Source organism: Protomyctophum parallelum (assembly GCF_964188405.1).
Source record: "Protomyctophum parallelum genome assembly, chromosome: 9".
Taxonomy (NCBI): Eukaryota; Metazoa; Chordata; class Actinopteri; order Myctophiformes; family Myctophidae; genus Protomyctophum; species Protomyctophum parallelum.
In genome coordinates this window covers 46,627,321-46,642,261 of record NC_139706.1, presented here as the reverse complement: position 1 = coordinate 46,642,261, position 14,941 = coordinate 46,627,321, and the positions used below count along the sequence as shown (strand labels likewise).

At 47.4% G+C, this 14,941-nt stretch overlaps 1 protein-coding gene across 1 annotated transcript; it reads left to right on the top strand.

Moving 5' to 3' along the window:
* Positions 1 to 5,426: 5,426 nt before the first annotated feature.
* LOC310864596 (NLR family CARD domain-containing protein 3-like) lies at positions 5,427 to 14,667 on the top strand (the record flags this gene model as incomplete). The annotated part of the gene is made up of 8 exons (XM_083773285.1): positions 5,427 to 5,439; positions 6,503 to 6,562; positions 6,871 to 7,111; positions 8,410 to 8,471; positions 8,734 to 10,573; positions 11,474 to 11,650; positions 12,031 to 12,177; positions 14,610 to 14,667. The coding sequence occupies 8 exons, from the start codon at positions 5,427 to 5,429 to the stop codon at positions 14,665 to 14,667; spliced, it is 2,598 nt and encodes an 865-aa protein (XP_083629411.1).
* Positions 14,668 to 14,941: the final 274 nt, after the last annotated feature.

The window sequence follows — 14,941 nt, the reverse complement described above, 5'->3', positions numbered from 1 at the left end:
TGTCAAGTGCAACGTCTACAGGAGCAGGAGCAGCTGAAGGTGAGGTGACTGTGTGTGTGTGTGCGCGCTGGTTGACTGGCTGGCTGGCTGGCTGGCTGGCAGGCAGGCAGGGGGGGGGCGGGCAGGCGGTCGTGCGTCTGTTACCAGAACCAAGACAAGGATGGGACGGTTTCAAGGGTGTTTAGTGAACAAACTTAAACAGGGAGCAAGTCAGACTCAACGTACTGTAAGCCTGGGAGGGCACAATAATGAACAGAAAGTCAGACTCAACGTACTGTAAGCCTGGGAGGGCACAATAATGAGCAGAATGGGATTCTTGTCCTTGGCGGTCTCCTTGTCACTGCAAGAGAGTTCCATTAGTTCAGGACAGAAAAACATATACAGACGAGCGCTGTCAGTGCGCTCCTCCCTGGAGGCGTGCTCTAGTGGGTAGCTCCTCCCTGGAGGCGTGCTCTAGTGGGTAGCTCCTCCCTGGAGGCGTGCTCTAGTAGGTAGCTCCTCCCTGGAGGCGTGCTCTAGTAAGTAGCTCCTCCCTGGAGGCGTGCTCTAGTAGGTAGCTCCTCCCTGGAGGCGTGCTCTAGTGGGTAGCTCCTCCCTGGAGGCATGCTCTAGTGGGTAGCTCCTCCCTGGAGGCGTGCTCTAGTAGGTAGCTCCTCCCTGGAGGCGTGCTCTAGTGGGTAGCTCTTCCCTGGAGGCGTGCTCTAGTAGGTATGTTCAGATATCACTTTATCTAGAGATTTGACGAGTGATTTCCCTCTGAAAAGGCTCGCTGGAACCCGACCTTACTGTGCAATTACTCCACTTTTCAATAACACTCAAACCACACTGAAGATGGATTTTGTTCTTTTTATATAGAAAATAATAATGACACACATTACACACTCATACACGAACACACATACACTAATCTAAACTTTGATATATAGACTAGGCCAGTCCGCACGATGCGTGATCCTCTACTAGCATTGGTTTGGTAATAGCAGTGTAGTAGCCAGTAGTAGCTCAGCAGGTAATTTTACTGCAATAGAAAGAAATACACAAAACACAACTTCAACCGCAGAACATACAAGCAAATAAACACACTATATAATGAGTACAAATAAGGATCATAATATCACAATAACAACATTTACAGGCACATTTCTATACATACCGACAGACCGTCGAGGCTCACAGCGACACAAATCGAATAAAATAGAACCACGGGTCTTCGTGCATGCGCACCAAAGTACCAAAATGACGTTGTTGTGATGCCCTTTCTCACCCCTAGAGTGCATCACTGGTCCACACATAGCCAACATCTATAATTTCCATAGGAAAACCGCACACCTCCCACTTGACCTACGAGTGACACGAACGAAGTAGGTCACACAATCCTACTTCCGAATATTTACCTAAATTGGCACACGTAAAAAATAAGCAAGTCTTAAACAGTTCACCCACAGAAAAAAGAGAAAATAGTTAAAGAAACAAATGTTATCCAACATGCAATCATCACTAAGTATAAAACTAACTAAAGGAGTTCAGTACGACGACCTAACTCCTTAACTGAGAGCAGATATACCCACTCTCAGCCACCTCACAGAGAAACACCCACTTACTGAAAGGAAACACACACAAAGTCAAATAGTCTTTTGTTTGGGTATTTCTCAGTGAGGACTTTGTTGTTGGTCCTCCACTGGAATTAGGACCACCAGCCGCCTCACATCTCTCCGGAGCAAGGTCGATGGCCCCGACGCTCCGTCTTTCCGCACCTGCGACCAGCTGATTGGTTGACACGGACACGTCCGCACCACGACATCCCGCACGACGCCCTGGCCATCCGGAAACACCTCCTCTACTCGACCCAACCGGAACCGTCCACGAAGAGCGTTTTGATCCGCCATCCACACCAGGTCGCCGACAGCAACGTTCCGGACTGGAACGTGCCACTTCCGCCGCACGAACAGTTGAGGCCCCGCCAGCTGACTCCACCGCCTCCAAAACTGATTCATCAAATTCTTTATTAGTCGGCGCCAGTAGCCCACCGCCCTGCAGAGCTTGGTTAGCGTGCTACTACACATCAAGTCCACATGGTCAATGAGAGCCGACCCCCACAGCTTCTTCGTCCAGTCAATAGACATCACCGCAGGTTCTTCCTCTAAGTCCGACCCAGACTCCACATCAGCAGCAGCTGGTGTACCACCGTCGTTGATCGGCGAAGACCTCCCATCACCGCCTGGAGACGAGTCAGAGTCACCATCACTACCTGACGTAGGACCCTGGCGCTTAGCCTGAGCCCTAGTAGTGACAGCAGTAAACGCCTTCCTTTGCGGTGCTCCAACAGCCTCCCTTGACCCAGCAGCCACCTCCGCAGCTGACTTCATTGGCCACTCCTCCACTGGTGCTGTGTCCCAGCGCAAGTAAAGCACTGCTCCATCCGACTCTGAACTTCTGTCAGAGAAGGTGATTCCCCAGGGCTTACCCACCCAGCCAGGTGGAGTAATGGACCTGGGAAACCTGACAGAGCTCAACCGAGCGTACTCTTTAAACTCTTTAAGCTCGTCAGAAAGAGGCTTATCCCAGGTGTCCTTCGTCAACGTTCCAGCTTCTTGAAACGCTCTCCTCACCGGAACGACACCCTTCTGCTTGAGAGGCGTTGCAAGACCAAGAGGGTCATACAACCCAGCCACCTGACTCAGTAGCTCACGACGAGTAAGAGGGTCTGATGTCTCTCTTTCCACTTCGTCCACGGTGAGGTCAAGCCCTGTGTGCAGTTTCCTCTTCCGTACCGAGAAATTGATTGCCACTATGAGGTAGAGGTTGTCCTCCCCCACGTGGTAACCAACCCCAAGTGCCTTGTTGTCCTCCTCACGCAACCGGTTTGGCAATAAGACAGTCCCTCGCTTGCTCTCGCCGACTCCCTGCCTCCCACTTTGGCCAGACCGCACCCAAAGCTTCAGTTGAAACCCCCCAGTGGCCAGAATGGTCTTGACCCCCGCCAAAATGTCATTCAGTCTCTCGGGGACATTGTGGGAAAGGAGCAGGTCATCCACGTACGTGCCGTCCGTTACGACGCTCTTCTCCTCAATTATGCAGGCAGCAGTCGAGACTTCCCCACAGGTCGAGCCTTCTCCACAGCTCTGCTTTGGACAGCTAACAGGTCTTTCCACCCGCACAGTCTCCGCTCTCAGAGTCAGAGCACAATGTGTAGCCACCTGTGCCGTCACCTCCACGTCCTCAGTCAGGTCAGGATGCACGCCTGTAACCGTTCTCCCCAAAGGGCCGTCCCACAGGACTAAATCACCACGCCTCCTCAAACGCTGAGGAGCGAGGCGACCCTCCCTGGCACTGATGAGCAGTTCCACTTTATGTGGACGCGTGAGATCTCCAGCTCGTGGAAAGAGCTTCTCCAAACGCCTCACATCCACTGCATAACCGATCCTGGCAATCTCATCTAGACCATAGCAGTCCATCTTGTGAACTGGGCGAGACCCTTTTCTTGTTGCCACATTCAACTCCACAGTATACTTCCTCGTTTTCACTGTAGTCTTCATCCCAGCCACACCATGTACAGCTAGTGTGACAGGTTCCCCGTATAACCCCAGCCTCTCTGCAGCCTGGTGGGTTATATAGTTGGTATCGGACGCTAAATCAATCAACGTTCCGATCCAGTCTCCTCGCATGGTTTCGACGTTGATTAACATCATGAGGACCGGGTGTACTTTTGGCCCCCTTGTCCCCACACAGACAGTTGTCTTCACCTGATGCGTGTGAGCCTGCCTGAGTTCAGCCAACTGTTTCTCCAGTGAGCTGATCTTCTCTGAGACACTCTCCTGCTGTGCAGCTGAGCTCCGAGGCTCTCTGTCCTCATCCACTCTGGACCCCCCTCTTGCACCATCACTCACATTGTCACTGGAAATAGTGCCTTTGACGGGCCGTGGTTTAAAACACAAAAGGAAGTGGTGATCCGAAGGACTATCCCCCTTTTTGCACTCGTCGTTCCTGCACAAAAAGTTCCTCCGACACGTCCCCTCATGGGGATGCAAACACTTCAGACATGCCTTCACCTTCTTTGCATAAGCTCTTCCTCTCCACAAGCTACACAGGAGCCCCGCGACGAGCTATCCTTCTCCCCACTCACTGTTGCCTTGGTGAATGCCCGCCGTTCTTGTGCTTTGTCTCCCGTCTGCTTACTGTGAGGCTGTGGCTCACTTGCCCTGGCGTTGTCCGGCCGCTTAGCCTGCAGTTGCTCCTGCCGTGAAAGGACTGTCTTTTGACACCGAAGAAAGTGCAACAGTCCACTAAACCGGTTCAATGTAGAGATCCGGTTCAATGGATCGGACTGAAACACAAGCCACCGTGTCTGCAGGTCATGCGGTAATTTGCTTTCAAGCGCACGGACCACCAACGGGTTATTAATAACCCCAGCACACTTCAAGTCAGTCAGGTCATCCAGAGCGCGTTCCACTTTCTGAATTAACTGTAAAGTCTCTCTTGGCTGGTTCCCACGCACTGCCGGCATCTCCTGCAACTCCATGACGATGTCATCAGCGATCAAGGAGACGTCCCCATACCGATCGTCTAACGCATTGAAAACGTCAGTCACATCGCGATAATACTCCAGTCTGAGTTCGTTTTTTACCGCTTTGTCAAGACTGTCTAGCAGGTGGAAAAGCTGCAATTCCGGTAAGCCCGATGGCTCAGCTAGGCGTTGCAGTTTTACCCAGTTCTCTCTCCAGCGCATGTAGTTCCTCCTATCCCCGTAAAACTTTGGAAGACTCAGAGGAGCCAGCGTCAGCTTTGGCGCCACCACTCCTACTGTTGGGACTGACGCGCCTGGCACGACACCATGGCCTTCTGGAACTGGTCCGACACAATGTCTCTCCATACTGTGCTTTTTAGCTGCAACATTGTGTTTCTGTATTTTTGCCGACAGCTCTCTCCTTTATCTTTCACATCAGTGACTTCATTTTGGTCGGAGTCTGCATTCTCCTCCAGTGCATCTAGGTAATCATCATTAATGCCCCAGAACACATCATAAACCATCTGAAGACCCTTCTGCTCGTTAAGTAGCTCTTCTCCACTTAACAGGTCCAAACTGTCATTTATTTTATTGACTCTCCTGGTAAAAACCCTTTGTGCATTGGTGCGTTCCTTTTTCAAGTCATCAAGTGGTGCCATGGCGACCCACTGTGGTCAACCCCCGTCAGTACACTCACAAATGTCACTTAGAAAATGCAACGTCAATAAAAAAGTCAATACCGCCGCCAAGTGGCCATTCTCTGCCAACACACCCCTGCCGACTCACCGTTCCTTTCCTTCACGTCGTCAGGTCTTCTGGTTTACGTTAGGGAGAAAATGTCACTTTCCAACAGCAAATAAATGCACTTTAGCAATGTTAGCACTTAGCTTTAGATCCCCCTGATGTTATCCAGTTAGCAGACATGAACAACGATGGTATCTCAGCAATGCAAGCACTTAGTCAATGAACACAACACACTTCACTTCAGGGAACGGCTCATGAGAACGTCCGGCCCTTTGTAACACTATTGTGTGGTGCGCTTGTACGCAATGCTCCACTGTGCGACGAGGTCCTTCACTCGAGGCTGCGGGGTTAGCATCGACGTCCTTCCTTAGATTGGTAGCCTCTTGTCTCTGGTCTGGAGAGTTGGGAAGTCCCTCTAACGTCCCGATCCAAGTCCCGACTCTTCTTCGGCTTGGCACGGGGTTGACACGGTACTTTTAAGGCGACGTCGCCAGTCCCGCTCCTCTTCCTCTCCCAAAAGGCTAGCCCACTGGTATAACAATGGCTATTCACACTCGGCTTCACGGGTACGGACTGGCCAAATGCTAAATACCCTCACTTGCTTCACTGTGATCACTTGATCACAGGGTTATAAGATTGTAAGATTAGCCTACTGGTAGGTAGCGTAAAATTACTGGTAGCGTGAAATTACTGTTCAGATATCACTTTATCTAGAGATTTGACGAGTGATTTCCCTCTGAAAAGGCTCGCTGGAACCCGACCTTACTGTGCAATTACTCCACTTTTCAATAACACTCAAACCACACTGAAGATGGATTTTGTTCTTTTTATATAGAAAATAATAATGACACACATTACACACTCATACACGAACACACATACACTAATCTAAACTTTGATATATAGACTAGGCCAGTCCGCACGATGCGTGATCCTCTACTAGCATTGGTTTGGTAATAGCAGTGTAGTAGCCAGTAGTAGCTCAGCAGGTAATTTTACTGCAATAGAAAGAAATACACAAAACACAACTTCAACCGCAGAACATACAAGCAAATAAACACACTATATAATGAGTACAAATAAGGATCATAATATCACAATAACAACATTTACAGGCACATTTCTATACAGACAGATATACAGACCATCGAGGCTCACAGCGACACAAATCGAATAAAATAGAACCACGGGTCTTCGTGCATGCGCACCAAAGTACCAAAATGACGTTGTTGTGATGCCCTTTCTCACCCCTAGAGTGCATCACTGGTCCACACATAGCCAACATCTATAATTTCCATAGGAAAACCGCACAAGGTAGCTCCTCCCTTTTGGGGACACTCACCTTGTGGGGGGGGGGGGGGGGGGGGGGGGGGGGGGGGTGTGACTCCACAATACAAAGACTTCCACTCTTTGATAGGTGGTTTCACTTAGTTGTGTTTTGAAAACGCCATTCTCATCTAAGCGGCCCCCAGCAAGCGATACGTTTTTCTGCCGTTCTTATGAACATCGTTCTCGTGTAAAGGGGGTCTTAGAGGGAAGAAGACATTTGGTGTGGAGGGAAATACTGGCAGTTTCACCAACAACAACAACTAGCAACCAATGTTCATTCCACTTATCTTCAGCGGGTCACTTTGTTGACCAACACCGGGCAGTGCTCATTGAGAGAGTGACCAGGCTGAATCCCATCCTGGATCTGCTCCTTGAGAAGACGATCATCACCACAGAGGACTACAATAAAGTGAGGTCCAAGTCCACCATTGAGGAGAGGATGAGGGAACTCTATGCGCTCCTGAACTCCAGCACGTCTAAAGACATTTTCCAACAATGTCTTGAGACACACGAGAATCTCCTTCTAGAAGATCTGTGAGTAATTGTGATTTCAATTAATTTTCTATGAAGTTCTGTATGATAATACAAGTTAATGTACATTTTAACATCAGTACAAGATAATGTACACTCACTATGCTCCACAGTCACACGTTGATCCTGATTCTTAAAAGCATCCCTGGTTAGTTATAGAAGTATAATGCTTTAAGGCGTATTTAAGTCTTATTAGCCAGAGATCCTTTTAAACTAGCAGTGTTATTTTTAGCCAGGATGTTCATAATCATGACAGGGTTGTAGTTTTTCATTGTGATGCTAATGTTACATGTAACATGCATTGTGATGCTAACGTTACATGTAGCACATATTGTGATGCTAACGTTACATGTAGCACGCATTGTGATGCTAACGTTACATGTAGCACACATTGTGATGCTAACGTTACATGTACCACGTCGCATTGTGATGCTAACGTTACATGTAGCACGCATTGTGATGCTAACGTTACATGTAGCACGCATTGTGATGCTAACATTACATGTAGCACGTATTGTGATGCTAATGTTACATGTAGCACGCATTGTGATGCTAACATTGCGACATTGGTAGATGAATACATAGTCAGCATAACATGTAGTATTTCTTTTTTTTTTTTAAGATATTTTTTTGCGGCTTACGCCTTTTATTGATTTTTTGAAGGGACAGACAGTAGGCTGACAGGAAACGGGAGAGAGATGGGGGGATGACATGCAGTAAAGGCCGTGTCAGGTCCGGGAGTCGAACCCGCGGCACACTGCGACTGGATTACCAATCCGGTGCCCAGACCGTTACGCTACGGCCTGGGCCACATGTAGTATTTCTATAGGATTGGTAGATGAATACATAGTCAGTATAAAGCCCACCACACACCGGCTGCGACCGCCGCGCGTACCGCCACGGCACAGTATTGCCGCGCGCCATAGCCGCACGGCAACACCAACAGGAGGCGGCGCGCTACCATGCGGCTGGGGAGTTTTGTTGACTATATTCCATTGCCATGCCCACGGATAGCCGGGTGGAGGCCGCGCGGCAACGCCTGGAAAATAGAACAGCGGTGCATCGGCGCGGCAGGCGAGGCGTGACCGCGTGCCAGCGCACGTCGGACGCAGCCGGTGTGCGATAGGTTCATTGAAAATAATGGAGGCGGCTGTGTCCGCCGCGCGGCGACGTGCGGGGAACGCAGCCGGTGTGTGGGTGGGCTTAACATGTAGTATTTCTATAGTCAGTATAACATGTAGTATTTCTATAGGATTGGTAGATGAATACATAGTCAGTATAACATGTTCTTCATTCCACAGCAGGTCCACTCAGTCTCTTCCATCACAACCCGAAGCAGAAGCTGCATCTGCCTCTGCTGAAGGTGAGCTGACAATAAGTGTCTTATCACAGCAGAAAGGTCTAAGAAACATGGTCATGGAAACAGTGTCTTATCACAGCACTGGGTAGAGAGGCATTCTGGGAATCAGAAGGTCCATAGTTAGACTTAGAGTTTAACAACATTGTTAACAAACATGTTATTGAAAAGAAAGATTGAAATGGTAAATGTTATATTGTTTTGTAGAGCTTGATCTGGCAGATCTCTTTCTCCTGAAGCTGTTTAAGAATTGCTTTGTTCATTACAGATCTGTTGGTGAAAATAGCAGGCGGTTACATTACTGGCTACAAGAACAAGATGAAAAACACATATCTATGTGTAAAATTGGACAATGAGTCCAAGATGAAGTTTGACGACGTCTGTGTCCCGATCTACAACATAAACACCAGCTTCACAAGCATGCACAGGTATCATGAGGTCAGACAGATGGAGATGAACAGGGCAGGACTGGACGAACCAATCCAACTCTGGGAATTGTATAATTCTGGAATAAATGAAAGAGTAGTGCTCACTGTTGGTGTCGCAGGAATTGGAAAATCCTTCCTCTTACACAAATTTATTCACGACTGGACCATGGGCCGTTTCCCCCGAGACCCCCATCTCGTGTTCCCATTGACGTTCCGCCAGTTAAATCTTCACGAGGGAGAAAGCTTTTCTCTGGCGAAGCTACTTCACGAATGTGTCAAGGAAACCAGAGGGATTACGGAAGAAGCACTGAATGACATCTTCAGAATAGTGCAGGAGTCAAACGACTACAAAACATGTCCCTGCAAAGTCATGTTCATGATTGATGGGCTCGATGAAAACAGGCTTCCGTTGGATTTCGAGAAAGATTCCATCATCACGAATGTTGAGGAATCCCTGCCGGTCGAGGAGCTGATTGTAAACCTGATCAAGGGTGAACTGCTTCACTCCGCTCGCATCTGGATCACCTCACGGCCTGCAGCAGTGGATAAGATCCCTGATCGACTCGACCTTGTTGACAGGATGACAGAAATAAGAGGGTTCATCACAGATGACCAGAAGAGGGAGTACTTCAAGAAGAGGTTCATGAAGATCTTCAATGATGAGAACAAGGCCAACTCGATGACCAGCTTAATCATCTCACACATCAAGAAATCAAAGATCCTCTCCACTATGTGTGAAATCCCAGTCTTCTGTTGGATCCTTGCTTTTGTTGTGCAGCACAGAAACATGGAAGACCAGCTCCCTGAGACCCTGGTTCAGATGTACTGTGAATTCCTGACGGCTCTGACGAAGCAGATGGAGAAGAAGTATGGTAAATCAGATAAGACGACGAAAAAGAGAAAAGAGGAGCTCATGAAGGCAGAAGGACCGTTCATTCTGAAGCTGGGCGAGTTGGCATTTAACCAAATGATCGAAGATCAGATCCTGTTCTACCAGAAAGACCTGGAAGCCTGTGGTCTTGATGTGAACAAGGCATGTGCACAAGGCATGTGCACATCATTCTTCAGAGTAGATGGTGCTTCTTACCACGAAACAGTCTACTGCTTTGTTCACCTGAGCATCCAGGAGTTCCTGGCTGCAGTCTACCTGTTCCACTGTTTCACACAGAAGAACATGGAGGTACTGAAGACATTCCTGGGAGGAGAAGAAGAAATGACCCTGGATGACTTCCTGGAGAGAGCCATGGAAAAATCCCTGAAGAGTGAGAGTGGCCACCTGGACCTCTTTGTCCGCTTCCTTCATGGTCTCTCACTGCAGTCCAACCAGAGTCTGTTAGGAGGTCTGCTGGGTCAGACAAAGAACAGTCCAGAGGAGATCCAGAGAGTCATCAACAACCTGAAGAAGATGAATGTTCGCCGTGCCTCTCCTGACAGATGCATCAACATCTTCCAATGTCTGATGGAGATGAACGACCCGTCAGTAAGTCAGGGGATCCAACAGTACCTGGAGTCAGAGAGCAGATCAGGGAAGGAACTCTCTGAGACCCAGTGTTCAGCTCTGGCATCCATGCTGCTGATGTCAGAGCAGGTTCTGGAGGAGTTGGACCTGGACAAATACAACACAGGCAATGCGGGGCGACTGAGACTGATCCCAGCTGTGAGGAACTGCACAACAGCCAGGTTAGTAGTCCTGTGAATAACAAAATGACTGAGCACCATTCACTCATATATTACTACTGTATTCATTCATTACAAATACTATATTTAAAATGATTATAACTACTACATTCATTCATTAAAAAATAATACAAATAATAAACAGACATGCACGCACGCACACACATGCATACTGCATGCATGGACGCACGCACGCACACAGAGGTGGAATCATCACAAATTACCCCAAAAAGCCGGTCTACAAGCTCATAGCGCTCCGCGCTACAAGCTTGTAGATCTGCTATTTCTTTTAAATCGTGAAAATGTGGCGCAAATCTTTGAATATTCTTTCAGAGCAAACATTTTTAACTCAAATCTTTGCTTCGGGGGGGGGGGGGGTCCCTGGAACAACATATTTTCAGATGGGGGTCCGCAGCCAATTACATATAATTCTGGGGGTCCTTGACATGAAATAGTTTGAGAACTAGTGCACTGAACATAGAAACAGGGTGATGATTTAGAACTGTGATGATTTAGAAGCCATTTTCTAAGAATCGGCCTCAGGTCTAAATGTGTTAAAAGACTGCTTGGTCACAACTGCTGGTTCATTCACTGCAGTGTTTAATGTAAACCAGTGGTTCTCAAACCAATGACTTTGTATGAATTAATATGTATTATGTAACAGACCTCTATCTGAATGTATTGTGTGCCAGGGACCCCCACACCATCATTGTGTTAATTTATTATTGTCAATTATTTTACTTAAATATGTTTTTGAAAATAGCTGATCTGCAACATTGCAATGTGACACAATGTGAGCTTGTAGATCTGCAATAGAAGATCTCTCAGGTTACTTCCTTGACAGTAAACTTGGTCTCACCTGTTTTGATCATCTCTGATTTTACATTTAATCTGTCATTACAGACTTGTTGGTTTTGGCAGAAAACTCGAGAAGGAACACATTGAAGTTGTGGCTTCAGCTCTCAGTTCTAATCCGTCCCATCTGAGACACCTGGACATCAGTTCCAACCACCTGGAGCCAAATATGGACCTGCTCTGTGACGCACTGAGGAGTCCACATTGTAGACTGGAGACTCTACGGTCAGATATTATTGATTTATGTGATTATAGTATTAATATTGAATACATGTGAATAAGGTTGATATCATAGTAACACACTTTGACGAGAATAATGATAAGGTACAGTCAGGCGCGTAGTGTGGATTAAGTGATTGACTGGGGAAATTAGCATGGGGGGGGTCTTCTAGTGACCCCGTAAGAGAACATTTTAGCATTTTTCATGATTTATCAACATGTTTAAAAACATAGCCGATAATACAAATAATTGTATTGTCTTTTGCTCCAGCAGATGTCCTTCTTGTGTCTGTGACATCACCAGTTATCAGCTTCACTGTCTTCTATCCAGAATAATGTATTTTATAGCAGGCAATCAAACATGTGGTGTTTTATTTCTCATTTAGACTGATGAACTGCTGGTTGACAGAAAGAAGCTGTGAACTTCTGGCCTCAGCTCTCAGATCTAATCCTCATCTGAGAGAATTAGACTTGACCTTCAACGTCTTGCCGGTGTCTGGACTGGAGAACTTCTCTGGACTGGAAACGCTCAAGTGAGTAGACTCTGTCTGTGTCTGTCTGTCTGTCTGTCTGTCTGTCTGCGAGTCCCTTTTATGCCCATACATGGAGTTCAGTGTGAGGCATGCCCAAATATGGAATCCAGGGTAATCTATGACCTCATAGACTAGAGTTTGGAATCATAATTATGATGACATGTATTTATAAGGGGCGTTAGCCCCTCCTATATACAGATTCTGTCCCCACAAAATCATGAAATGTCATCGACAATGAAGGAAAAATGTACGTCATCTTGTCCCCACACGTCTCATATTTTCCATCGACAATGAAAGGAGACATTAGGTCAAATGTCCGCCAAGTATGACGTCAATTTGTGAGAACAGGAAACAAGCATTCTGATTGGCCAGTATGAGATGATCCATGATGATGTACAATGATAAGAGCGCCCCTCACTTCACATGGGTGTGATTTTCACAACCATTGTGACCGACTTCCCACTCTGCACATCTGAACATTACTCCCTCAAGTCAACTTTAAATTGATTGATTTAGTTAATATTTACACACAAATTAATAATGCTGGATGTAAGGAATATTCTTTTAATTGAAACGTACAATTATATGAAAAGATTATATTGTAGCATACTTCAAATGTAAACTTTAATTTGGCATAAAAATAAACGTGATTAACCAGATGAACTCTAGTATGCCTAAGCATTCTGAGAACTCATAAAGCAGATCTACAAGCTCAATTAGCAGATCTACAAGCTCAAACATCAGATCTACAAGCTCAAATAGCAGGTCTAACAGGAGAGGACACAGAAGGTTCCCTCTCAGTCATTTCATAACAGTTTCCATTTGAGTGTCCTCAGTGTATCGTTGTATGACCACAGCCTGCTGGCCAGTACCATGGTAAGAAATCATATTAGAAATGTAAATACAACAGTATTTTAACGTCCTCTGGTCCAAGCCAGGTGGCAGTGAGTTTGTCCGGTCAGGCTGCCTGCCCTGGTGAAGATAATGGTAGCAGAAACACTGTATTGTCAGAGACGTTGTGTTAGACAGTCAGACATTGATGCATTGTTGTTCTACTTCCTACAGAGTGAAACATGGAGGAGAACTCTGGACTAATCCTCAACTCCCTACACAATGTGAGTACCTGTCTGTCTGTCTGTCTGTCTGTCTGTCTGTCTGTCTGTCTGTCTCTCTGTCTGTCTGTCTGTCTGTCTGTCTGTCAGTGTTGATTTTAACAGCAACGTTTAGATTGTAGTTTAGTCATTTTGAATAAAGCTTAATTGAGTTTTAGTTATATTTTAGTCATCTGAAATGTTTTTGTGTTAGTCTAGTTTTAGTTGACTAAATATCATGAGATTTTAGTCGACTAAATCTCCAATTGATTTAGGCAATTACAATGTATTTTGGCGGCCTTTATGTCGTCATATAGTAATGGTTGATTTTACACTTGGCTACATGCTAAAAATAGCAGATCTACAAGCTTTTACAAGCTTCTATTCTACAACGCATTGTGATGCAACACTGGTCATCACTTGTCCTCCTAGAAATTACCCAATCACACACATACACCACTCTGTCTGTTCATGCTTGTTGGTAACCACACACACACACACACACACACACACACACACACACACACACACATCAGTCCCAACCATAGGGACTGCGAATCCCCCGTACCTAAACTGCAGATCCAAAACGACGGGGGGTAGCGGGGTGGAGGAGGGTGAGACAGGTGGTAGCGGGGTGGAGGAGGGTGAGACAGGTGTTAGCGGGTTGGAGGAGGGTGAGACAGGTGGTAGCGGGGTGGAGGAGGGTGAGACAGGTGGTAGCGGTGTGGAGGAGGGTGAGACAGGTGGTAGCGGGGTGGAGGAGGGTGAGACAGGTGGTAGCGGGGTGGAGGAGGGTGAGACAGCTTGTAGCGGTGTGGAGGAGGGTGAGACAGGTGGTAGCGGGGTTGAGGAGGGTGAGACAGGTGGTAGCGGGGTGGAGGAGGGTGAGACAGCTTGTAGCGGGGTGGAGGAGGGTGAGACAGGTGGTAGCGGGGTGGAGGAGGGTGAGACAGGTGGTAGCGGGGTGGAGGAGGGTGAGACAGCTTGTAGCGGGGTGGAGGAGGGTGAGACAGGTGGTAGCGGGGTGGAGGAGGGTGAGACAGGTGGTAGCGGGGTGGAGGAGGGTGAGACAGCTTGTAGCGGGGGTGGAGGAGGGTGAGACAGGTGGTAGCTGGGGTGGAGGAGGGTGAGACAGGTGATAGCGGGGGTGGAGGAGGGTGAGACAGCTTGTAGCGGGGTGGAGGAGGGTGAGACAGGTGATAGCTGGGGTGGAGGAGGGTGAGACAGGTGGTAGCTGTGGTGGAGGAGAGTGAGACAGGTGGTAGCTGTGGTGGAGGAGGGTGAGACAGGTATAAATATGTTTAATATTTAATGTTTTCTACTGTGTTGTTTTCTCATCAGATTCCCATCGTCTCACTCTGGACCCAAACACAGCAAGCAGAAAACTCTGTCTGTCTGACAGGAACAGCAAGGTCACAAGGTCAAAGGGGGGGGAGCTTCAGCCATACGCTGACCACCCTGATAGATTTAGTGGTTATGTTAATCAGGTTCTGTGTTCAGAGGGTCTTTCTGGAGGCCGTTACCTGTGGGAGGTAGAGTGGAGGGGAGAGGTTTATATAGGAGGGGCTTACAGAGCAATCAGCAGGAGAGGAGAGGGTAGTGAGCTTGGAGACAATGATCATTCCTGGAGACTGTTCTGTGGTAGAGGCAGTTACTCTGTCCTTCACAATAGT